Here is a 27,146-nt window from a genome sequence, read left to right on the forward strand (position 1 = left end):
GCCCAATTTTCCTCACCTCCCACCTTTTTCTATTCCAGAAGAAATACTGATCAGTCTTGAAGACTCAGACAGCATTTCCATAATATATACAACCATTTTAAAGTCCCTTCCTTTTAAAGATCCCAGAGTACAGTGGGAAAAAGATCTCTTACTCAACATTTCAGAAAAGGAGTGGAAGATAGCCATGCACAGAATTCACTCTAGCTCCATATATGCAAAGCATTCAATTATTTAACTTAAAATCTTTTATCAAGCACATCTATCTCGCTTGAAATTGACCAAAGTGTTTCCAGGGCAAGATCTAACCTGCAAATGTTGCTATCGAGCTCCAGCCTCAATAACATGTTTTGAGCATGCACCAAATTAACATTATTCTGGACAAAGATTTTGAAATGGCCATCAGACAACCTTGATGTCACGATAATTCCTAATCCATTAATAGCTTGACTTAGTGTACTCCCAGATGGGTTTAAAGCGGAGAAGAACAAACTAACTGTAATTGCCTTTACTTCACTGTTAGCACATACCTGTAAACTTTTCCCACCTCTTTTAAGTCACTGATATTATATACTATTTGAAATTGAAAAAAAATCAAATTCTCACTTAGAGGATCTGTTCAACACTTTCTAAAAACATGGCAGGATCTAATCAATACCATTTTAGAATAAGCATCTGTATTGGGAAGAAGGACTCATTTCCCTTTTTACTATTCTCAAAGTTGTATTCTGGCTGTTGGCCTTCTTCTTTTTCTTACGGGTGGGGGTTGAATTGAATTCAGCTTTGTTAAGTTTGACTTGATTGTATGGAATGTTACATGGTTTTAATAAATTCAGTAAAAGACAGAAAAAAAAGAACTATGTCATCGACAGAAGGCTTAGATGCAATTCTAAGGCCATTGCACTAGACACCCCTCCCACCATAAAATCGCAAACAGGATAGGAGATGTGCCATACCCGATTGGAACGGTACTGATGTTTTTCTGAGTATACTGATTTGAAGTCATGGCTCTATGAAGCTGGAACATCTTTTTTGTTTCTGATCTATCTGTGTGGATGCTTTGCACTTTATTTTCCATCAAGAAGATAGAAGCGCTTTGTGAATAGTAATAAATCTTTTGCTATTATTTCTTCAAAGGGTCTCATGTGTTTTCTGACTCGGTATTGGTGAGGAAGAGAGCTCCTTTAAGTTTTGCTCTGACTTGTTGCTGCGTTGCATTGCACAAAATTAGCCATGAGGCACAGCAGTGAGTGAGCGTTATATACTAAACGGCAGAATTATTATACTATCACTATGGCATTTGTAGTTCTATTGAATACAGTTATCTTTATACTGTGAAGATTATATGTATAACTCATATTTTCCATGTTCTTGCATGGTTTATAAACTGACCACAGAGTTTGTAAAATAATTATAGAGTTAATTGTTTTAGTGTTGCCAGTCTGGACTGATTTTTGAACTATTCCCACGAGTAAAAAATGGACTCAGGCTGGCTGCTATTTCTGAAAATAGTGAATGCTGTGGTTAATTATGGAGGAATATTTAGGACAAAATTAAATAAATACAGTACATAAATATACAAATAAAAGTACTATGAAATGTGACAATAAATAAATAATAACATGAATTGTGATTATTCCTTTATTTATTTCAGTTACACGCATGTAACATGAAATATGCCCTGAAATGAAAACTGTCAATTTCACTCATCAAAGCTGAGAGGGTGGGTTCTAGCAAGTACAGTACTGTTTTTTGATTGGTGAATTGTCTGCAGAATGGACACGTGCTTTGCTTGACTTGGGAATCCTGTGTCTCATGTGCATGCCAAACTTGCAAATGTGAGTGTCAGATACAAGAGGGAGAAAAAGTTGCCCAGAATTGCAACGCAAAGTGTCCACTTTAATTCAAGAAACAAGTTCATCTTTAGGAGTTTGCATCTGAAGTGTCTGCTGTAGATGTGGCAATTGATGGCTGATGGTCTACCACAATTCAACAATCAAAAAATAGGACTTGCTAGAAGCAGCCCTCTCATCTTTGATAAGTGAAAATGACAGTTTTCATTTCAGGACTTATTTAATGTGTGTGTGTCACTGAAATAAATAAATAAGCGACAAAACATGTATTTCGTAACACAATTAATTATGTACTAGCCGATGCCCGCCGTAGCATACGGCGGTGTAAGAATAGGAATGGAAAACGGTGAGAAAGGAATTCAGAAATCAAGAAGAAATAAATACTTCTTGAAAGACGCAGTGTGCATGTAGAATTTCCGGCCAAGCAGGATTACATGTGAAAGTGATAAATAAATCAGGCTTTCCGAATTTACATACTATGGCCATGGCATCCGGATAGTTTTGTTGCATGTATCTTGGACTTCCTGGAAATGTAGACGGTACTATGATCATTTTGTCTACACGTACATTGTTATTTTCAGCGTTTGCTTGCAATGCGTCCGATAGTTCCACACGCAGATCTTGTAGATGTATTCTGAGATAGTTGAGATGTGCGCCCTCTGTTTTAACATACGCATCTACGACGTACTGTTGGAATAGTTTGCCACTGGAGTGCAAAATACTAAATGTATTTCTCATTGCTAATCTGTACGCGTAAAACTGGCATTGAGTAAGTCTTATTCGCTTGGCGGTTCTTTTATTGGGAACATGTTATAAATCTTTGTGCCAGCCAATGTCTCCGTAAGGGAATAAAAGTGGGTAAACCATAGGATCGCAATTCATATTGAGCGTGGAAATCTGTTTACAGGAGTTGCCTATGGTTAGATGCAAATGTCCCTTTCAGCAGGCATTTCGCCATCTTCTCCAATGAAAATCGCTGCAATGTTGGGGGATTGTATCGTCGCAAATCCTGCCCAGGGTTTTCCTTGAAAACCATTCGTACAGATGCTGTTGGATTGGACTGAGCGATTTCATGCATGTGTTTGTATGATTTAGCGAAGGGGTTGATGGTTCTGAGCATGGAATCTAGCTGGAGAAGTACATTTTCGCTGCATGCAGAGTTTGCTTTATTTTGTAAGCGTACTTCAGTAGCTTGCGCTGTGTCAAAAACATACAACTGTCCATATCCTGGAGAGGTAGAAGTGTTAGCGTATAGTGAAGAGATTTGGTGAGAAACTTGCCCGTGCATTTTAAAGCAGTATGGTCCGTGGCCAGGAGGTTGAGTTATCTGTGCACCCATGGAAGCAAACAGTAGAGATGAGTTGCATTCTCGAATGTGTTCACGATAATTTTTAGCTTCCGATGTTTGCTGTGTAAGAAGCTGTTGTAAAGACACAGGTGGCTCCCACAAAGGTGGTAAAGCTACTTTACCGTTGTGGCAGCACCTCGAGTACTTGTTGGATGTATTATGCTCAGCAGGCCAGTATAGTACATGACATGGAAAAGGATGAATAGGAATCGAGAAATGCTGTGTCGCTGCGTGTGGGCGGGACCGGTTTTGAAGTGGAAGCAGGACGAACCAGAAGAGAAATATATATAAGAGATACTCATTATTTCATATTGTTATTTATTAATTGTCACATTTCACAGTACTTTTATCTGAGTATTTATTTAATTTTGTCCGACATATTCCTCCATAGTAAACAGATGTCCTTTCATACTTTTCAACTTTCATATAATTTTCCATTTCCACATCCATTTTTTCCTATTTTATTTCTCAAAATTTAATGGCACACCTTCTTTATGGCAACAACCCTGGCCTCTTTTAAATTAGCATACAAGACCCTTTCCAAGAGATTTTACCAATTGAGATTAGGAAGGCCATATGCATTATTCAGTTTTACTGTCTTGGACAGTTTGGCAAATCCATATTCCTTTATAATAGGGGTCCCCGACGCCAGTCCTGGAGGGCCGCAGTGGCTACAAGTTTTCATTCTAACCCTTTTCTTAATTAGTAGTCTGTTTTTGCTGCTAATTAACTACTTTTAAATTAATTTTAATCGACTTGCTCTTGAAGACTCAGACTCCTTAATTGTTTCTTTTTCCTTATTTAGCAGCCAAACAATAATGACATACAAAATAAGCCAAAACATGACCACCAAACTGTGTCCCTCATACAATATCTTAAAGTGAAATGTTGACCTGCTCAGGTCTCCAAAATACTTTAATAGTGATCTTAGAAATGAGAAAATCAGCAATTTCACTTCAGAGGTGTCTGCTATTGCACAGTGAAAGCAGCAACAAGCCATGGAATTAAAGAATGGGTTTAATTAACAACAAGAAAATGCGTTTAATTAGGAAACTCGTTGGTGTGAAAACTGGTTGGAGTTTGAGGCCCTGACTTAGTTGGTCTTCTGTTGGCTCACTTTACATTTCATTTCTGTTTGGGTGCCATTTAAGGAAAGAAATGAAGCAATTCAGTGGAATGATGAAGGAATTCAGGGAACATCTTAAAACACAAATCAATTAAAATTCATTCAAAAGACGTCAATTAGCAGCAAAAACGGGTCACTAATTAAGAAAAGGGTTAGAATGAAAACCTGCAGCCACCCCGGCCCTCCAGAGTTGGCGACCCCTGCTTCATAAAAAAAGTTTCCCAATTTAGCGTCCGACTTGTCGGAGTACTGTAGTTACAATGTTACCGTTGACATATCTTTATGGTTGCTTAGTACAGTAATGTTATTATGTTGTTTTTGCTCTTGCTGAATGTAGACTGTGAGATGAGATGAGATGAGATAATACTTTCCATGGACACACTAGACGTTGGCAACCCGCAGATGTGACGGATACACTTGCCTTGCAGAAGTCGCTGAAATTCGTGTTCGTGGAGGTCCCCGGGGAAACTCCTTTCACCAAAGTCGACTGTTACGCCTCCAAATCGGTCAATACGTCCTCGGTCCATGAAGACTTTAGTGGTGAGGGGGACCCTCGGCAGATTGCTCAGTCGCGAATCATCCACATCTAGTGACATATACTTTGCATTTTCCACAATTATGCGGCCGTTACACCTAAACAGAAAGCAAGCATTTTTCAGGAGCACCATCAGAGTCCGACTTTTTAATAACATGGCAGCGAGTTATAGCGATTTGCTTTAACTCTTACTTCTGAGTCAACCCTGACTTTTTTACTGTGAAGAATTCCTAGTAACGAAAACGTAAAATACCACACATAAAGGATCGAAAAATAGAAAATACGAAATTAAGAGAATGCGCTATGAAAATACTTGTTAAGCTAAGGCCAATAATAAAAACACGAAACTCAAGTAAACACGAAAATACATAAATAAATAACAGGGAAATTAAGAGGTTAAAGAACAAATATGGGCGCATTTAATCTGTACTTTACGGTATCCAGATGACGCACTGGAAGTTTCACCCGGAAGTTTATGTCTGCAAATCCAGCGGCATGCTTGAGTCAATGCGGTTTAGATAAATTAAGTACACTGACAGAGCACAAGCTATACCGATAATGTCTTCGAAAAAGAAAACCAAAGGGAAACTTGGAAAAGGTGGTGGCGAGGACAGCGGTTTAGGACAAAATGTTTCGTTGGAGAGGAACATCGTTGCTGGTTCTGAAGAGGAGGTGGATTGTGGTGTTAGTTTTGTACCACGCTTGTCACTGACGATCACAGACTTCTTGGATAAAGGTATCGATTACTATGTGATTTAAACACGTGTGTTCCACAGACATTCATACTTGAGAGAGGCTTATAAATTTGTGGATCAGATTGATTTGATAATATTATTTGTTAGTACTAACGTTGTGAACGTTGCGTTATATCCTTTTGTCTGTCGTTATATGAATTTCCCATTGGGATTAATAAAGTATCTATCTATCTATCTATCTATCTATCTATCTATCTATCTATCTATCTATCTATCTATCTATCTATATATGCATATTGGTTATCCTAAATGTAGCATCCGCAGATTGCTTTCTGATGTAATCTGATTAAGACTCTTTCCTGATGGACATTTTATTTTCTGAGTTTTTCGGACTCCTGAGAGGCAAGGCAGTTTTGTGCATATTAGGACACAAAACTTTTGAAGTGTTTAACAATTTACGTTCCAGGTATACTGTATGCTTGTTCGACATACTGTTCTTTAACTAGTGCAGTTCTAGGCATTTTGATAGAATACTGTCAATTTCCGTATATGTCTTTTTAAAAGGTTCAATTTCAGATAACGCGTAATGAAGCAAGCTTAATAACTAAAGAAATTTTACCTTTACCTAAATTTTTCAGTGTTTACATTTTATTAGATTTGACACGTACTTCTGAGGACATTATAACAATCAGGAAAAAAAACAAAAAAAAAAACTAATGAAATACACCGTTCTTTAAAATGTACACATAATAAAGCTGTAGTTTTTTTGTCAAAGTCTAAGGCTTTAATCACTTTGCCACACTGCCCTACTTAGTTTGTCATATCTACCTATGTCCCCTATAATTAACTGGTCCTATGCCCAGTTTTAGCTACTAGGTAATGAGCGATGCTGCCTTGATTAGCAGTGTCTCCCCATGACCCTGAAGTGAATCAGCAGGTTAAAAATGGATGGGTATATGTATATAATTATGTTACTCTTGTTTTTGTTGAATGCAGGTTTAATAAAAAAGCAATTGTGCTCCATACAAGGTTGAAAGAAGGGTGTTATACTGTATATCAGGCTGAAGTTAATGTGTATTTTATGTTTTATAGTTGTCTTTGATAAGCCTCTGCTGGGCAGACCAAGTAAGAATCTGGCCTGCTTCCTAGCGTCTTTTGAAGGCCTTACCCATTTTGCTCCCAGAAAAAACTCCAGTTCATGACGAAGTGATTCTGTCCAGAATATGTTTCTCATAAGAAAATTATAAATAACAAATTTTGTGTTATGCTGAGAATATTTTATTACTTTTGTTTTGGTAGATGCATGAAGATAGAGGAATTAACTTTTTGTATAAAAATACCTGGAATGAAATATTATAATGAAGGGTGGCTGCAATTACAGAATTCTTTTACAAAATTTAAAACTATCTTAACTGGAGCAATAAATGCATTTTGCAAAAGAGAGAAACTGTAAGGGACTGACAGTGTTAATGTGGGCCAGCTTCCCTTATTAAAAGAAGAGAGTGAAAATGCAGATGCAACAGCAAATACCATCTAAAGCCAGAGAAGTATAGCATACAGAGACAAGGCAATGGTTTAAGTGCCAATAACAGCTCTTAAGAGCAGGAGGTCAGTTAGTGATCCTTGTACTGTAGTGTCAGTCACAACTGTCTAGGAATTTTTGTAATGTTTAATAGTGCATATGCAGGTTCAGGGTTTTGCCAAAGTGTAGTGTTTAAATGAAAAATTTACAGTCTGTTGAAATAAATCTTCCTTGTAATTTATGGGATGGGAGGTATGGTTACTTGTAATGGTATTACAGTAGTCATACCCAGTTCAATATTGTGTGGAACCTTGAGTCTGTCCCTGCAGCACTTGGCTTTGAGGTGGGTTTCAGGAACCAACTGTATACAGGGTTTTGGTTTATCAAAAAGCTATACCCTTACTTAAACAGGACAGAGTTATTCATCTTTTTAAATCTCAAAGAAATTGAAAAAAAATGTAATCTTTACAGTCAAGTACTGTACTATTTAGGACATTAGGTGGCATGGTAGTGCAGTGGTAGTGTTGCTTCCCTTGCAATAGGCTTCCCGGATCTTCCATGCATGGAACTTGCATGTTCTTACCATATACATGGGTTTTCACCAGGTTTTGTGGTTTTTCTCACCTAGTCCAAAGACATGCAGATTAGGTGGACTGGTATTCCTAAATTAGCTCTGAGGCATATGTATGCGATATATGTATATATGATATGTAGGCATATCTGCTCCTCCGCATCAAGAGGAGTCAGATGAGGTGGCTCGGGCATCTGATCAGGATGCCTCCTGGACGCCTCCCTGGTGAGGTGTTCCGGGCACGTCTAACTGGGAGGAGGCCCCGGGGAAGAACCAGGACACGCTGGAGGGACTATGTCTCTCGGCTGGCCTGGGAACACCTTGGGATTCTCCCAGAAGAGCTAGAAGAAGTGGCCGGGGAGAGGGAAGTCTGGGCATCTCTGCTCAAGCTTTTGCCCCTGCGACCCGACCTCGGATAAGCGGAAGAGGATGGATGGATGGATGCATATGTATGTGTCTGGCCTGTGATGGACTGACACCCTGCCAGGGATTGTTTCTGCTTTGTGCCCTATGCTTGCTGGAATAAGCTCCAACTATCCTGTGGCCCTGGTCAGAATAAAGCGTGTTTGGAAGACAGATGAATTTGGTACACTAGTAATATGTTTGTTATTACTGTATTTGCTTTCATTGCTAGCTGATGACAAAGTTCCAAAGGCTTCCAGGCGATTTCTTGTGCAGCTAAGCCTGAGCAGTATGAAATCAGCCAACATTAGTATCGGAAGGCCGGTGTTAATATCCAGCAGCGGCAATAGGCAAGAGGTAGGTGAATTATTTTTCTGTTTGTGCTGAGAATACAAATTTGCTTTGGAGTACAAGTAGTATATTCCAGCAGTGTTGATTATAAAGATTTCTTGGTAAACTGATGTGCATGGTCTCAAGTCCTTTGCTTTATCACATATAGAGTGGTCATGAAAAATATGAAAATGTCTGGACTATTCCAAACTTTTGACTGGAAGTGTGTGTGTGTATTGTATAGATATATAAAAATACACAACACACATTTCCAGTCAAAAGTTTAGAATTGTCCAGACATTTTCATGTTTTAGATAGAAAATGGTAACATTTTTTTATCAAGGTACCACTAAACTGATTTAAAATATAACCCAAGACATTACTAATGTTGCAGATAGCCATTATTGCTTATAACGACTGATTCATTATTCACATGTGACTGCAAAGCCCCAATATCAGCAGCCACTACTCAAGATTCCTAATGGTGACCTCTTTTAGCTCATCCATAATAAATCACATTTAAATGCTAATTGGTTATTAGAGGAGACTGTGTACATTTGTTACTATGGCCAGAACATATTATTCTGTTCATTAAATAAAAAAATTTGTCTATTCATGACAGCCCTACAGCTCCAAAATTAAAACCACAACAGAATAAAATGTGCTGAAAGTGAATGGGTCTGAATACTTTCTGAATTCACTGCATATCGGTGTGGAAGTAACCATTTAATTTTGAAAGTGTAGTTAAATGAAAGTATATAGAATGTTTCATAATTAATTATTTGATATCGAGTCCAGCATTTTTTGTCAGTATTGGCCCAATACTAGTACTGTACCATCTCTTGTTATACAACAGGCTCAAGAGTAGTATTTTTTTTTTTTTTCCTTTTAGATTGGATTTAAAGGAAAACATCTATAGAAAAACTTTAACATTCTTGGAGAACTTGACATTTCATTTGAAATGTACAAGAGCAGCACATGTTTCCTCTGTTTATAGTAGAATTCCAGAAAATATACCTCTGAACTTATTATCCATCCATTGTCTCCCGCTTATCCGAGGTCGGGTCGTGGGGGCAGCAGCTTGAGCAGAGATGCCCAGATTTCCCTCTCCCCGGCCACTTCTTCTAGCTCATCCGGGAGAATCCCAAGGCGTTCCCAGGCCAGTCGAGAGACATAGTCCCTCCAACGTGTCCTGGGTCTTCCCCGGGGCCTCCTCCCGGTTAGACGTGCCCGGAACACCTCACCAGGGAGGCGTCCAGGAGGCATCCTGATCAGATGCCCGAGCCACCTCATCTGACTCCTCTCGATGCGGAGGAGCAGCGGCTCTACTCTGAGCCCCTCCTGGATGACTGAGCTTCTCACCCTATCTTTAAGGGAAAGCCCAGACACCCTGCGGAGGAAACTCATTTCAGCCGCTTGTATTCGCGATCTCGTTCTTTCGGTCACTACCCATAGCTCATGACCATAGGTGAGGGTAGGAACATAGATCGACTGGTAAATTGAGAGCTTCGCCTTGCGGCTCAGCTCCTTTTTCACCACGACAGACCGATGCAGCGCCCGCATTACTGCGGATGCCGCACCGATCCGCCTGTCGATCTCACGCTCCATTCTTCCCTCACTCGTGAACAAGACCCCGAGATACTTGAACTCCTCCACTTGGGGCAGGATCTCGCTACCGACCCTGAGAGGGCACTCCATCCTTTTCCGGCTGAGGACCATGGTCTCGGATTTGGAGGTGCTGATTCTCATCCCAGCCGCTTCACACTCGGCTGCGAACCGATCCAGAGAGAGCTGAAGATCACGGCCTGATGAAGCAAACAGGACAACATCATCTGCAAAAAGCAGTGACCCAATCCTGAGCCCACCAAACCGGATCCCCTCAACGCCCTGGCTGCGCCTAGAAATTCTGTCCATAAAAGTTATGAACAGAATCGGTGACAAAGGGCAGCCCTGGCGGAGTCCAACTCTCACTGGAAACGGGTTCGACTTACTGTCGGCAATGCGGACCAAGCTCTGGCACCGATCGTACAGGGACCGAACAGCCCTTATCAGGGGGGCTGGTACCCCATACTCTCAGAGTACCCCCCACAGGATTCCCCGAGGGACACGGTCGAATGCCTTTTCCAAGTCCACAAAACACATGTAGACTGGTTGGGCAAACTCCCATGCACCCTCCAGGACCCTGCTAAGGGTATAGAGCTGGTGCACTGTTCCGCGACCAGGACGAAAACCACACTATTTCTCCTGAATCCGAGGCTCGACTATCCGATGGACCCTCCTCTCCAGGACCCCTGAATAGACTTTTCCAGGGAGGCTGAGGAGTGTGATCCCTCTGTAGTTGGAACACACCCTCCGATCCCCCTTCTTAAAGAGGGGGACTACCACCCCGGTCTGCCAATCCAGAGGCACTGTCCCTGATGTCCATGCGATGTTGCAGAGGCGTGTCAACCAAGACAGTCCTACAACATCCAGAGCCTTGAGGAACTCCGGGCGTATCTCATCCACCCCCGGGGCCCTGCCACCAAGGAGTTTTTTGACCACCTCGGTGACCTCAGTCCCAGAGATGGGGGAGCCCACCTTTGAGTCCCCAGGCTCTGCTTCCTCATTGGAAGGCATGTTAATGGGATTGAGGAGGTCTTTGAAGTACTCCTCCCACCGACCCACAACGTCCCGAGTCGAGGTCAGCAGCGTACCATCCCCACCATATACAGTGTTGACACTGCACTGCTTCCCCTTCCTGAGACGCCGGATGGTGGACCAGAATCTCCTCGAAGCCGTCCGAAAGTCATTCTCCATGGCCTCCCCAAACTCCTCCCACGCCCGAGTTTTTGCCTCAGCAACCACCAAAGCCGCATTCCGCTTGGCCTGCCGGTACCTATCAGCTGCCTCCAGGGTCCCACAGGACAAAAGGGTCCTGTAGGACTCCTTCTTCAGCTTGACGGCATCCTTCACCGCTGGTGTCCACCAATGGGTTCGGGGATTGCCGCCACGACAGGCACCGACCACCTTACGGCCACAGCTCCAGTCAGCTGCCTCAACAATAGAGGCACGGAACATGGCCCATTCTGACTCAATGTCCCCCACCTCCCTCGGGATGTGGTTGAAGTTCTGCCGGAGGTGGGAGTTGAAGCTACTTCTGACAGGGGGCTCTGCCAGACATTCCCAGCAGACCCTCGCAACACGTTTGGGCCTACCACGCCTGACCGGCATCCTCTCCCACCATCGAAGCCAACTCACCACCAGGTGGTGATCAGTTGACAGCTCCGCCCCTCTCTTCACCCGAGTGTCCAAGACATGTGGCCGCAAGTCCGACGACACGACCACAAAGTCGATCATCGAACTGAGGCCTAGGGTGTCCTGGTGCCAAGTGCACATATGAACACCCCTATGCTTGAACATGGTGTTCGTTATGGACAATCCGTGACGAGCACAGAAGTCCAATAACAAAACACCGCTCGGGTTCAGATCGGGGGGGCCATTCCTCCCAATCACGCCCTTCCAGGTCTCACTGTCATTGCCCATGTGAGCATTGAAGTCTCCCAGCAGAACGAGGGAGTCCCCAGAAGGTATGCCCTCTAGCACCCCCTCCAGGGACTCCAAGAAGGGTGGGTACTCTGAACTGCTGTTCGGTACATACGCACAAACAACAGTTAGGACCCGTTCCCCCACCTGAAGACGAAGGGAGGCTACTCTCATGTCCACCGGGGTAAACCCCAATGTACAGGCTCCAAGTCGGGGGGCAATAAGTATACCCACACCCGCTCTGCGCCTCTTACCGGGGGCAACTCCAGAGTGGTACAGAGTCCAGCCCCTCTCAAGGAGATTGGTTCCAGAGTCCAAGCTGTGCGTCGAGGTGAGTCCGACTATATCTAGCCGGAACCTCTCAACTTCGCGCACTAGCTCAGGCTCCTTCCCCTTCAGAGAGGTGACATTCCACGTCCCAAGAGCCAGCTTCTGTAGCCGAGGATCGGACCGCCAAGGTCCCCGCCTTCGGCCACCACCCAACTCACACTGCACCCAACCTCCTTGGCCCCTCCCATAGGTGGTGAGCCCATGGGAAGGGGGACCCACGTTGCCTCTTTGGGCTGTGCCCGGCCGAGCCCCATGGGTGCAGGCCCGGCCACCAGGCGCTCGCCATCGAGCCCCACCTCCAGGCCTGGCTCCGGAGTGGGGCCCCGGTGACCCGCGTCTGGGCAAGGGAAAACGCCGTCCAAAATTGTTTTTCATCATAGGAGGTTTTGTTTTGTTTTTGTTTAAAGAAACAATAATAAGACAATAATCTGGTGAATTCAACATAGAAGTCAGTGCCATAAGGGAATTCATACTAGATAATTTGTAACAAATATAAAATGACTGTTTTTTGCCACCTAAAAGAGGCAGGCAATTTGCATGTATTGATTTAAAGGAGCATTAAGAGGTGTGTTGGTCCTATGAAAAAAGCATTATATCATTATATTGCCTTAAGATCTTCTGGCCATTGGTGTTGATTGGCATAATTTGTCCAAGCATTTTTCGGGTGGCCTTGTTTTCTGAAACTTGTCCTGGAAATTCAGCTTATACCTGGCTTAGATGAGCTTTTTTTCCCCCTAGTGCCCTATTATGCTTTCTAAGGCCAGTGTGACATCACAGAGCTGTAGCAGCTATGCACATAACTTTCATGCATGCATACTGTAAGATCTTCGCTGATCTGCTTCGGCATGCATGTACTGTATGTACTCTAGCCCTCCACCCAGCATGCGTTCATGTTAAATAAGAATAAAAAAAAAAACTTGTAGTATTTTCCTATTAGCTGGCCATAATAAGAATATGTATAGTATATGTAAGAATAAGTACTGCCACCAAATATATAAAACTGGCTGTGCAGCACCACATTAACCTTGTGCTGAAGCTCAAGTGAAAATAATCCTTAAAGGAAAAGTCAAAAAACAGAAGACACTGAAATAGTAATGATGTATATGTATTACTATTCACAAGGCATTTTTTCTTGAAGGAACAAAAAACATGTGAAGTATATGCACAGATATATGAGAAACAAAAAAAAATTACTTATTACTAGTTCGTGGTAATTTCTTATATACTAGCCAACCCGTGTCGTAGCATACGCCGCATAATTATGTATTGATGGATGAACACTTCCTGAACGACACAGTTGTCCAAATGGGGTGGGTTTGTGGATACAACTGTGAGTGAATGAAAAGATAGACCTCTGGAGAGAGCAACATATAATTGTCCGTGACTGAAACCGGGATCGTCTGTGACAAAGAAGGCCACGCTGGTGAAAGTTACTTCGTCGGTAGGGATAAGTGTCAGTACTTGTAGATTAAGGTGTAGCGAATCTTTGTTGTTGACGCTTAATATAGCTTGCGTACTGAGATGTTCCGGAGTCACAGTTGAGAAACACTTTGTTAATGTCTTTTAAGCACAGAGGAAAAAATGAACACATGAAACATCCGTATAATGTAATAAGCCACCAAGAAAAGTAACATTGTAACAATGCTATCTACGACCCGATCTCTGTAAACAGAAGTGATAAGAAGATCTAGCCCGGTGTATTCTTTAACTGCCTTGTGGCGCGGTAGTAGTGCTGCTGCTTTGCAGTAAGGAGACTGTGGAAGATTGTGGTTTCACTTTCCGGTTCCTCCCTGTGTGGATAGCGCTTTGAATACTGAGAACACCGCTATATCAATGTAATGAAGTATTAACAGGAAATTGTCTTTGTGTAATAGTAAAAGGCAAATTATCCGCGACAAACTGTTTTACACGCTGCATACCAAGGGAAAAAAAATGAACATTTGCAAAATCCGTAACGCTGCTTTCAGTAAGTACAATGCACACGCGTTTAATTTGTCGGCCACTTTTTGCCAGCCATCTTTTCTGGTTTGGGTTGCTTTTGCAGTGTTACCGCTTGTGCATATTACATCTTGAAATCCTTCGAGTAACTAACTAACACCCACCCACCCAAACAGCTTGTGTGAAAAAATGCGCCCGTACTTTCATAATTTTGTTGCAGCCTATAGTGGTTTCAGGCACAGAGAAGGTCAGCTGCTGAGAGAGCGTCTTGACTGTGGCAGGGCCTGCATCGGTGAAGCAGGTGAGACGCTAATGAAACAGAGGCACAGGGCTTATTGGTTTTTAAAGACTGCTTCCTTCATTGTGTTTTAACCTCAGTTTTAAATGATTGTTTTAAGGATCCCATGGGATACCCCTCGCAAACTGTTTTAGAAGCTGCATTCCACAATTCACATCCGTGACAAACATGCCTCTTCTTACATGGTCCTGCTTTGGTGGGCGGGAAACGTTTTCCGTGTTCCTGCAGGACCATCTAAGAAGACGCATGTTTGTCGCGGATGCGAATTGCTGTATGTAGCATGTAAAACAGTTTGCGATGTTGCACGCGGTCGTGCGTCGTAACCGAAAAGTCAATGTGGCTCAGAGCTGCATGCAGACTGTAGCACAGACAAACAGAAATGACGGCGTGTTTTCCGAGGTGTCGCGTCCTAGTTGGTGGGCGTGGCTCTGCGAGTTTTCATCGTATCCAATGGTCTTAGAGTTGGTGGTCTTGGCTCCTTCCTGCGTGCTTTCATAGGTGTCTTGCCCGCTCTGGCGGCGGCTTAGAGAATTATATATATATATATATATATATATATATAGGTTTTTTTTGTGGTTATTGCTATGTCTGCATCTTTTGATGTTTGAGGCACGGTGGTGCAGTGGTTAGCACTGTCGCCTCATGGCTCAGGTCACATTTGTGGCCACAATAATTGGTCCAGTATAGCTGGCAGATCCTTCCTTAGCCCTCAGGGACACTTAAAACACTATTGCATCATTATAATCCATTCAAAACTACTTCAGCTCTTCCATCCCCATTGACTTTACTGCATGCATTTTAGTGAAGTTTGGTAAAGCTCCCATACATTTCCATGATTTTGCCAAACTCGCAGCAAAGTGAATTCAACAGTGTTTGCTCATCCACACTGGCCATGCAAAGTTCATTTAGGCAAAATAACAAGGCAAAATGTTTTGTACAAAGTTGAAAACCTCATACTTCTGAAACAGTGCCATTGTGTTGAGTATTCATAAAATCTCCAAAAATATATTATTTAATTTCAGTCTTTCACAGTCCTACTTTCAAATATGTACTGAACATTTTGCAACTTTGATATGTTGGTCTTGGATCAGAAGTGAATTATGCAAATTTTTATCACAAATATATTTCCATTTAATCCAGCAAACCACAATAAAACTTTTAAGTTTTCTTTTCTGAATTTTTTTTCATAAAAGATAATAACATTGGGTGACATATACATCTGTATGTTTTATGATGCAAGAATCCCAGGTTTTACTATTCTGTTGTTAATCTATACAGTACATTCCAACATTCTCAATTCAATATCATGAACATATTTACTTTTCCCTTATTACCATGTTGACACCCATACACTATAATTAAGGCAAAAGGAATAGTTTTTTTACCCTTTTGCCACGATGTTTCATTTCGTACTATATAAAAACGTAATCACACATGAACAGGTATGAATTATCCTATCATGGCTGTAATATTTCAGTTTGTTATTATTGGATGAGCTGTATAATATACTTATCTTGAGATACAACAAAGCATTATTCAAGTACACTGTCACATCACATCACATTGAGTACAATCTAAAGCAATTAAGACATGTTGCCTTGCTGCTTTTTATTAAATCCATACAGACATTATTCCTTTAATATACTGTATATTTACTTCACGTTATTCCTTTAATATACTGTATATTTACTTCTTTAAATAGACATCATTTATGGACTGTGATGTATCTTCTAATCCATGGTTAACAGGATGACAATGTTTATATCTACTCTGTCTCATAAAGGTGTGCACAGCTTGGCCGGTTGAAAGCTTCCCTGGTGGGAAAATTGGAATAAATGGGGATACACAGAAGAGTCTTAAGGTTAACATTGGTGATGTTGTAATTGTTCAGCCTGTCACCGGTCCTGTACTGCAGGCTGAAAAAGTTCATTTAAAAATGAGGTAAGCAATGCCCAAATTATTTTTTGTATTTCCACTGTTAATCCTTTATGTTTGCTAAGGAAAAATAAAGGCAAAATGTGTTGGTTTAGTACGTAAACTCCAGATGTGTCCAAGGCTGGAGTTTGTTTAGTATTGAGTGCTCACACAAAGTATGCAGAAGCTACTTCAGTAAGCTTCAGTATTCACCGTGTCCATAGACATTTTATAGAGCTCATTGATGAATAAATTGCACTGGTGTTATTGTCTGTGTATGTGTGTCTGTTTTTGTGCTTCCACCTTGCCTCCATAGGCTGTTGTCTAAGTCTTACAACAATGGATACTAAGGTAAATCCATTCCCCATAGTTTCACTGTATTATAGTAAGTAGCCATTAAAAATGGATGAATGGATAATTAAAAACAAACATGTTCTCTAAGTCCTAGGATATACAACAAAAGTGTTATTAAAACCTGTTTATCTTATCGTTATTTTCAGAAAAACATGATAAAGGCCACTCTTATTTTTTTGATTGTATTGAAAAATATTAAAGCTTGCTGAAACTTTCACTTGTATGTTAGGACAGTATTTGACAGGACAAAAGTAGTTATTTTCATGGGAGAAAATAATAAGCATCTCCAAACAATAAGCCTGGTTTATTTTCAACTACTTATATATAAGTAAACAGTTATTTATATACAGTACACTATACATTAAATGCATGTTAGACATTTTAAGACCATTTTGTTTGTTTGCACTGCCATCTAGTGGAAGTATTTTGCAGTTGCTCTAACTTTTTTATTCATCAAAGTTGTACTTTTTTGGTTTAATGATAATATGAGAATTAATTCTGCTAAGAAATGTGCTAAGTTAAGATTCAAAATAATAATATATGGTAATTTTTAAATTTCATACACAGGAAAAAGCTTGATTTTCAAAAAAGTGAGGAATTCACTGATTTTTTTCTAAGATGTACAGGTGAGTGTTACTTAATGGGTATGTTGTTTCTACAGGGATAAGTACAAAAAAAATTAAATAAATAAAAAATAAATGAAATCACACCAAATTTGTTAATAATAAAAAAAAAACAATTTTTGTGCTTGCTTGCTAACTTGTTATGAATTGCATGCGTTATGACCTCTTACAATACTTGTTTCTTTTGTTTTACATCTATATGTGTAAGTATTGCATAGTGGGCGGAGTGGTGGCTTTGAGGCTAAGGAACTGCGCTGGTATCCCGAAGGTTGCCGATTCGAATCCCCGTCAGTGCCAAAAGAGATCCTACTCTGCTGGGCCCTTGAGCAAGGCCCTTAACCTGTAATTGCTCCAGGGGGCGCTGTACAATGGCTGACCCTGTGCTCTGACCCCAAGGGGTATGCAAAAAAAAAACTAACAAACACTGTTGTAAGTCGCTCTGGATAAGAGCGTTTGCTAAATGATGTAAATGTAAATGTAAATGCTGCGGTGGGTTGGCACCCTGCCTGGGATTGGTTCCTGCCTTGTGCCCTGTGTTGGCTGGGATTGGCTCCAGCAGACCCCCGTGACCCTGTGTTCGGATTCAGCGGGTTGGAAAATGGATGGATAAATGTAAATGTAATATCAATCTATATCTATTATTTCTTATAGGGTAAATCAACAGTTTAGCTCTTTTAACAATTTACTACTGTTTTAATATTGTCAATATTTTAAATATGAAAAGAGTTTAAAACCAGCTTTTCTACACAGACACTTTTATTTTATTACATTAAGCCTCAGGTGGGTTTCAGGAATTTAATAAGCTAGACACAGGGTTTCTTTGTTCTTAATTGATAACAGTAGACTGGCATCCAGACACTAGTTGATTCCTGTTTTGCACCATATTCTACCAGATAATGGCTTAATTTCATCATGAAACTTATATTGGAATGAGCCTGGTAAAAATTTAATTTTGCTGAACTGTGCTGCTGACTTTACTGTCTGTTTTGACTGTTATATCCCTATGTGTAAGTTATTTTTAATTAATTGAACCTTACTAATGTCATTGTAAATTCCATTTTGAATAATATGAATTAAGTCTAGATCAGTTTGTGATGGTTCAAATGTACCATTTTGTTATGACTTCATGGCAACAATGACACAAAACAACAGTTAAAAATAATGTTCTCTGTAGCATTTAAGATATGAATTTTGAGCATTCTTTATTATAGAGTTTGTCTTGATAAGCATAATTTTTAATGCATATTCAAATGTCCTAGTTGTTTTTGGTACCATTTACAAACACTGGATTCCTTGAACTCTGTATCAAACCAGTACAGTAATCCCTCCTCCATCGGGGTGGGGGGGGGGGGTTTGGGGTTGCGTTCCAGAGCCACCCGCGAAATAAGAAAATCCGTGAAGTAGAAACCATATGTTTATATGGTTATTTTTATATTGTCATGCTTGGGTCACAGATTTGCGCAGAAACACAGGAGGTTGTAGAGAGACAGGAACGTTATTCAAACACTGCAAACAAACATTTGTCTCTTTTTCAAAAGTTTAAACTGTGCTCCATGACAAGACAGAGATGACAGTTCTGTCTCACAATTAAAAGAATGCAAACCTATCTTCCTCTTCAAAGGAGTGCGTGTCAGGAGCACAGAATGTCAGAGAGAGACAGAGAAAAGCAAACAAATCAATAGGGCTGTTTGGCTTTTAAGTATGCGAAGCACCGCGGCACAAAGCTGTTGAAGGCGGCAGCTCACACCCCCTCCATCAGGAGCAGACAAAGAAAAACAAACAAGCAAAAATCAATACGTGCCCTTCGAGCTTTTAAGTATGCGAAGCACCGTGCAGCATGTCGCTTCACGAAGCAGCTGCTCAGAAGGTAGCAACGTGAAGATAATCTTTCAGCATTTTTAGACGAGCGTCCGTATCGTCTAGGTGTGCGAACAGCCCCCCTGCTCAATCCCCCTACGTCAGGATCAGAGAAAGTCAGCGCAAGAGAGAGAGAGAGAAAAGTAAGTTGGGTAGCTTCTCAGCCATCTGCCAATAGCGTCCCTTGTATGAAATCAACTGGGCAAACCAACTAAGGAAGCATGTACCAGAAATTAAAAGACCCATTGTCCGCAGAAATCCGCGAACCAGCAAAAAATCCACGATATATATTTAAATATGCTTACATATAAAATCCGCGATAGAGTGAAGCCGCGAAAGGCGAAGCGCGATATAGCGAGGGATCACTGTATTCTTTAACCCTTTTATAATGTAAAATTTTAAAGTGCTCCTTTTAATCATGCATTACACTTATATTTTAGGTCTAAAGAATGCAGTTGCTGATAAAAGTGTTGATGACTATTATGTGAATCTTGTGCAGTTTACTTTAACAAATGTATTTTTTTTTTCAGATCAGAAAATTGTTCTGCCTTCAAATATTTTAAATATAATATTTTTTGGTCACCCTTGTAGTTTTGAAATAATTAAAATAAAGGGTATCGATGGCACAATACTTGAAAAAAGTCCTGATTACCTTTCAAATGACTTGGAAACCAATGTAACAGAAAAATCTAATTTTGATACAAGTGATGGGGACATATCACTTCGATTAAGTTATTTAAGTATCGACAATGATGAAAATGGACCATTAGCAAGCACACCCTGCAAGTTAGTTACACAAGATGAGGAATCTATGACTCTGAAAAATGGAGAAGATCCTAGTTTGTTTTGTGTTAAAACTGAAGAAGCCAGCAAGCCTATCATTCAGAAAATGAATGAAATGCAGGGGCATCAAAAATCTGAGCTACCTGTGGGAGGAAGAGTTCCCAGCAGCACTTTTTATTACATATGTTCACTTACAGCCATACAATTTGAGGAACAGGACTTTAATAGCAAAAATAAAGAAGACTTTCAGCCCAGAGTTACTTACAGTATGATTGGAGGACTAAAACATCAGTTAAATTCTATAAGAGAAACCATTGAACTGCCCTTGAAGCATCCAGATGTGTTTAATATGTATGGTGAGTACTGGAATTTTTTGCATAATTATTGCAATAAAAACAAATGTACAGGCTTCATAACTTGTGATACATGTAAAAAATGATTTTTGTCATAACTGTGGAAGAAAGTTTCCAATAAGGAGAAAAACGTTTGGTTGGCAAGTTGGTTGCACTGTCAGAGATCGAGGTTTCTCATTTAAAATGTGATTTAGACAGCAAATCAGCATTGTAACCAATCAGACAGGCATTTCTAAGCACAAGTACATTGGCAAATCAGAGGCACTGCCATCATATGACTAATTATAGACGACTGTGCTGAACACATTTTTAGGAGTTTTTCCTGTATTTACAGCATCCTTCAGGAGAAAAAAAAGGTATAAGTAATATTGACCCTTATTCACTATACACTATTTACATGGAAGGTTCAAAATGACTGAACGTCTGATTTGTTCAATATTGATTATTTTGAATTGAACTAGTCGGATTATTAAGTAAACAGTCTACTGATGAAGATTAATAATGTTAGAAAGGTTCTGTTGGGGAATGTGTGCATAAGCGCATTTACTGTAAAATCAGTCGCATAGTACGGGAACTAATCTTACAAACAATTATTAAGTTTGGGTATCAACATTATAACATATATATTTAGTACTGTCCTGTGAAACATGGGATATGTGGTCAATATGGGCCTGGAAGGAAACGAGGTGGTTGGTTAAGGCCAAACTAGGGCTTGTAAATGTATAAGAAACATACTGTTATCATGATTTTTAAAATTTTATTTTGTAATGAATAACAATTTTTCCTCATCTTCACAAATTAGATTTTAGTTCACAGCTACTGCCATATTTAACACACACCAACATCTTCTCCAGCAGCAAAAAAAAAAAAGTTACTGCTACAGCTAATCCTTTTAAACACTGTTTAATGCAGGCTTGATTGATAAAAATATTTATATAGTACAGGGAAACTTGCACATACTAATCAACGTGTAACACGTTGCCAATCTTAGGCGCCAGGAGTAGGTAGTATAATAAAAATTTCTGTCTTCTATCCCTGTAGAATCTTAGATCACTGAGAAGTAGTTGAGTGATTAGTGTTGTTTATTTCCACGTGCCAAGGGAGCTGCATTGGTAAATGAAAGTGAAACCTCATTGTTTCAGGTTGATTGAGCATGTTCAGCAAATGAACGAGCTCATTGTTGTGCATGTGTAACTTTGGCTTGTTACAGGATCAGTGTCTGGAATTTTTCCCCAGTGTGGTTCCCTCTGACCTTAATTTGAATAGGTTGGTTCAGAAAATGGATGGAGGATTTTGTTCATTGGTCCCAGAAATGTATGAAATGCATGAACAGACCTACAAGATGTGTGGACATAAGCATTTTTTTTTGCTTCTGCCTCTACAGAAATGTGCAAAAATTAAAATAATGTGCAGCCTATAATTCACATGTGAAATTCATTTTATCATGATGTGTTATGTTTTTTAAAAGGTGTCCTATGTTTCATTATACTTCTTCTGTTTCATAATTTAAAATGTATATTTTCAATCATTGACAGGTGTTCCCCCACCAAGGGGAGTCTTGTTGTATGGGCCTCCAGGAACAGGGAAGACCATGATAGCCAGAGCAGTGGCTAATGAAATAGGTGCTTATATTGCTGTCATCAATGGGCCAGAAATCATGAGCAAGTATGTCTTTGTATTACAGCACTAAATTTATTATTGATATTTCTTTAAATATTAAATTTAGGTGCATTTAGCTTATGCATTATCAATGAACAGGGACATTAAGTAGAAAAAATAGCAAAAATAAATATGCCTAAGCAAATTTATGCATGTGAGTAATGTTTGTAAATGTAATGTATATCAATGAAACTAGGCAGTAGGTGTTGATCAACTCTGTTTCAAGTGATTAGTGCACAGATACACCCATGTGTATTTTGCATTTTCATAATTTATCGATTTCACCTTCGATGCATTAGTGGTAAAGGAATAGTGTAATGTATTTTCAGGAGACCTGCACATTCTTCATTTGCCTCTTAAAATGGGATGTGGTTTCCTAAGGTAAATGAAAGTGAAATATCATTGTTTCATGCTGATTGAGCATGTTCAACAGATTAAATTGCATATTTAAGATTGTGGGCTTACTCACAATTTTCCCTAAGAACACAGCCATGAATTAAGAATAGTACTAAAACATCCTCTGAGAGCAACTTCTCCCAACCATCCAAGAACAGTTTGGTGACGAAAAATGCCTTTTCAAACATGAAGGGGCACCGTGCCATAAGGGAAAAGTGATAACTAAGTGGTTTAGGGAACAGAACATCGAAATTTTGGGTCCATGGCCAGGAAACTCTCCAGACCTTAATCCCATTGAGAACCTGTGGTCAATCCTCAAGAGGCGGGTGGACAAACAAAACCCCACAAATTCTGACCAACTCCAAGCATTGATTATGCAAGAATGGGCTGCCATTAGTCAAGATTTGGCCCAGAAGTTGGTTGACAGCATACCAGGGCGATTTTGCAGAGGTCTGGAAAAGAAAGGACAATAATACTAAAAAATATTAACTCTTTGCATAAACTTAATGTAATTGTCAGTAAAAGCCTTTGAAACTTAAGAAATGCTTGTAATTATACTTTAGTATACCATAGAAACATCTGACAAAAAGATCTAAAAACACAAGCAGCAACCTTTGTGAAAACCAATACTTGTGTCATTCTCAAAACTTTTGGCTACAACTGTATATAAATATATTGTATATATATTGTGAAAGAACCCGGGTAAGGAATCATCCCCACTTCTGGCCTGGAAGCCCATTCTGTCTGTGTGGCATCTACAATATATATAATAAGGAATGCACCTATCTATACTGCAAATCTTAATTTTAACATGGAAACTCTAAACAGCCAAGTTACCCGTTTTCCAATACTTCACATTTTAGGAGTATGAAGCAGTCTTGCTGCTTTCTACTTTTCATTCTTCAAGGAGAAGAAGCAGACAGTTGCTTCATCATTGTTGTGTTGTTTGGAAATCATGTATTGTTGTTAAGGAATCTTTCGATTTTGCTTTGTAAGCTTATTATTATTGTACCTACATAAATGTAAAAGGTCTAGTCTTATGTTGTTGCTATTTATTTTTATAAGTAATTAACTGCATAACAAAGTGTGCTGCTTGTTTTTGTGTTAGGTCAGTCTTGTGACAGAAAGTCCTATAATATAGATGTTAAAGCAGAGATACAGACGTTTTGGCTTTATGTACTATGTCATTTCCATCAGATGTTTGCATAAGTTGCAACTGCATCTATATATGAACTATAAATGAAGCATTTTTATTACTGTTAACTTTTCCATAGCTGATGAAAATTAACCTTTAGTTATTTGTTGCTGGAAGAGGTTGTGGAATTTTACCTCTCCGTAAAATCTTTAAAGTAACAGCAGGCATAGCTTTGTTTTTTTTTTTCATTTTGTTCCCTGGGGAATTAGTAGTATGTAGCATGAGTTAGCTGGTGTGCAAGTGATTGCAGATTGACTGACTGAGATACTTAGGATGCTTTCAGGAGTGTTTTTATGCATCACATTCTCTGTCAAGTTTTTATGCATTTTACTTTGGAAAGTGCCATAGAACAACAATTCTGTTTAATCAACTATGCAGACATGTCCTCTAAGGAAGCTAAATATTTTTTTCTGTGATCATAAGAGTGATGTGAGAGTGTTTCAGGGATCGAGGTTCTTACCATAGTACCTTTATATTTTACCTTGAAATGTAAAGTCTCTACTACGCAAGAGATTTAGACGTTAATGGGATATACTCCGTCACTACATTTACTTATTTGTCTGACGGCTTTATCCAAGGCAAATTACAACATATATGGACCTATTGGTTACATTTCTTTTTTGGTTTTCCAATTGGAGCACAGGCAGGTCAGTTGACTTGCTCATGATCACACAGTGTCAGTAGCAGGATTTGAACCCACAAACTCAGGCTTTGCAGTCCAAAGCCTTAACCACTGCGCCACACTGCCTATTCATTATTCATGTAGCAGTCAGAAGAATACCTCATTATTTGTATGTTAATGGTACGATTACCTCAGAAGTAGGTTTTATTCTGCTTTTAGTTCTTGTTGTAATCATATTAAAAGAATACATAAACATTTGAATATCTTCCTTGATCAAATATTCAAAACAATTCACACATCTTTCTCAATATTTTTTATTACCATTTTCCTCTAGGCCTGCATTAATCTTTCCCAGTCTGTAAGCAAATTAAGTGTTTGAATTTGAAATGTTGACTGAATCGCCATACTACCGACTGTCAATTGCATTGTCATGCAGACATGCTGTAATTTTATAGGACAATCAGTACAACCTTTACTGAATGTTGGAGAAACACTGGAAGATTCTTGGTAGTATGTTTCTTGCATTGTGTGATTCTGGAGAACTGTGTTCTTTATTGCAACTTCCTTAGCTTTGGAAAGAATGTTGTAGAGAGAAGTTATTTTTTTCTCATGTGCAGGTTTTCTAATTGTTTGCTATGAAGAGGGGGAAGTGTGACGTCAGGAGTAGGGAACCGTGCAGGGCCCTCCTCACTGTCTTGTTTCACTACTATGCGGGCAGAGCTGTGGGGGATGGCTAGTTTATTATAAAGTTAAAAAAGAAGCAAATAATTTTTGATTATCATTTACTTGGTTTTATTTACAGTATGTATACTTAACTTTCTATTGATTGATCAAAAAGTAATTTACGACTACTATATAGTCATTTAAGTTGTGCACTTATTAAACCATTCATGTTTTTCAGCTATTTCATTTAATGGAATACAGAAGACCAAATTAACAATAGGGTGGGGGGGAATATTTAAAGTAGGGAAATAACTACATTGGGGTATAACAAAAATTTGAGAAAAAGGTTAAGAGCAAGACCTGTGCCAACAGAACTTACCATTACAATAGTAGTCTGTAAGTGCTCCTTTCAGTGGTCAGTCAGCAACTCAAAATTAAAATGATCTCATCTTTGCTCACCTTCCACTACAGTGACCTTTTTACCTCTTTGCTAGTTGAACCCTTGTCTAACCATGGTCCCTACTCCAAGCTCAGTGATCCAATACCTGGAAAGGGCTTTTAAGCTTGTGGCCGTGATCACTTCCTGTAATCCATGGCAAACCTCTGGGTTATCTTGTGAATATCCAAACTCCTTGACTTGTTTGTGCAGGGCTGTCCCATGTACTGCATGTTCCTCTTACCATGTAGTTGTGTTGGGGAGAACCAGAATGTCCTTCCCAGTGTCCTCTAGTTGCCTGAGGATCAATAATACTAGCAGTAAAACTATTTTAATTCAATCTTTGGCCTCGAATGACCCAGGTCTATACTGGTAACACATCCCTGCTGGTTATACAGAAGTCTCTCTCTATGTTCAAATCATTGACAGTTCCTCACCCTCAGCTTCTATATAGTATATAGGGAGAACCATTCTTGTTATGAGGTGGGTTGATTATGGAGTCTGCCAAGAAAAAAAATCCGTTGCTTAATTGCTCCAAACAGCTCAAGTAATCTTTTTACCCAGAAACCACCCCAGGTGGAGCATATATAACATTTGATAGAATTATTCTTTTGTAAAGTTCTTTTTTTTTTTTTTTTTTTAAATAATTACGACATTTTACAGGTGTAGTTTTTGGAATCCTCACTGACTCTGCATCTGACGTTCTGGCCCAGATATTTTTAGGATAGAGTCCAGTCTTTTTTTTTTTTTTTATTCTTAGATCTTTCCTGCCTTACAGACGAGACCTCTGTTTTATTGTTTAGGCTGCCAAGTATTTTAGGTTCACTTTTAGCACAAGTGATGCTGAAATTTGTTTACTTGTCCAGTACTTTGTTTACTTGTCCAGTACTTCAACAACATACTGATTTTTTGTTATACCTCATCCCTATTATAGAGGTGCAGAGATCGGAGTGAGCGAGGCAGACCTGACAATCAAATTATGTTATACACTGTCTTCCAATTAATTACCAAGCCCAAGTATACTTAGCTTCTAAAATCAGATGAGATTGGCTGTGTTCAGGCTGGTTTAAATGTAAGCATTAGACTGCCGTATAACTAACGGTCCTTTTTAAACCCAATCCCCTGGCTTATGGCTAATAACTATAGCACTAGTCTATGACTACATTGATACAGGACTATTTTCATGCAACAATTGAATAACATTTTCAGTTAAAGACAATCTTCAAATTTGGAATGGATTTTTTTTTGGATTGTCAACCTTGCCAAGAATGCCATGGACCCTCAAGCGCAGCCTTATGGACCTCCAGGGGTGTCCAGGGGTTATAGCACCCAGTTTAGAAAAACACTACACTGTAGCATCAGTGCAGTTTGCATCAGCAGTGGATTGTATTTCACACTCAACTGCTTATTTCTCATTGCTTAATATCAGGACTTTTTGTTCTACATTCCTTTTTGTTACACTGTACAGGATTTACTCACCTTCACTGCAGCATTCATTAAAAAAAAAAAAAAAAAGCTAATGTTCCACACATTGAATTTTTTATGTTATATAGTGGAGATATGAGAGTCTTCTCAAGGGATCCTAACAGTCCTAACAGAGATGTTTGTTTTTATTATGTGTAGGAAGCCAAGCAGAGGCTGCTTGTTCTCCTCTAATTTGATTAAATGTAACGGAAACCCTATGTGATGCTCAGCAGAAGGGAGACTGTTAGCTTGATAACTAGTCTCAGGCTAAATCACATGATTCCTGAAGATGGTGTCAAGTTAGATACAGCGAAAGGGCTTTTTAGCTGTGGCATCTTTATAGCTATATGCTGAACTGTA

General features: G+C 39.6%; 2 protein-coding genes across 2 annotated transcripts in view; one reads left to right on the forward strand and one right to left on the reverse strand.

Moving 5' to 3' along the window:
• The window catches only part of nudt6 (nudix (nucleoside diphosphate linked moiety X)-type motif 6), a 62,676-nt gene extending 57,458 nt beyond the window's left edge, over positions 1–5,218 (reverse strand). Inside the window, exon 1 of the mRNA XM_028802033.2 lies at positions 4,746–5,218. Within this exon, the coding sequence (XP_028657866.2) occupies positions 4,746–5,016 (271 nt within the window). The 5' untranslated portion in view covers positions 5,017–5,218. The remainder of the gene's footprint in view (positions 1–4,745) is intronic.
• Positions 5,219–5,323: 105 nt separating this feature from the next.
• Positions 5,324–27,146, forward strand: part of spata5 (spermatogenesis associated 5) — a 414,461-nt gene continuing 392,638 nt past the window's right edge. Inside the window, exons 1-6 of the mRNA XM_028802032.2 lie at positions 5,324–5,595; positions 8,282–8,406; positions 16,251–16,408; positions 17,303–17,361; positions 19,746–20,354; positions 21,887–22,016. Coding sequence (XP_028657865.2) covers positions 5,418–5,595; positions 8,282–8,406; positions 16,251–16,408; positions 17,303–17,361; positions 19,746–20,354; positions 21,887–22,016 — 1,259 coding nt within the window. The 5' untranslated portion in view covers positions 5,324–5,417. The remainder of the gene's footprint in view (positions 5,596–8,281; positions 8,407–16,250; positions 16,409–17,302; positions 17,362–19,745; positions 20,355–21,886; positions 22,017–27,146) is intronic.

The sequence above is a fragment of the Erpetoichthys calabaricus genome, chromosome 5, assembly GCF_900747795.2.
Source record: "Erpetoichthys calabaricus chromosome 5, fErpCal1.3, whole genome shotgun sequence".
Taxonomy (NCBI): Eukaryota; Metazoa; Chordata; class Cladistia; order Polypteriformes; family Polypteridae; genus Erpetoichthys; species Erpetoichthys calabaricus.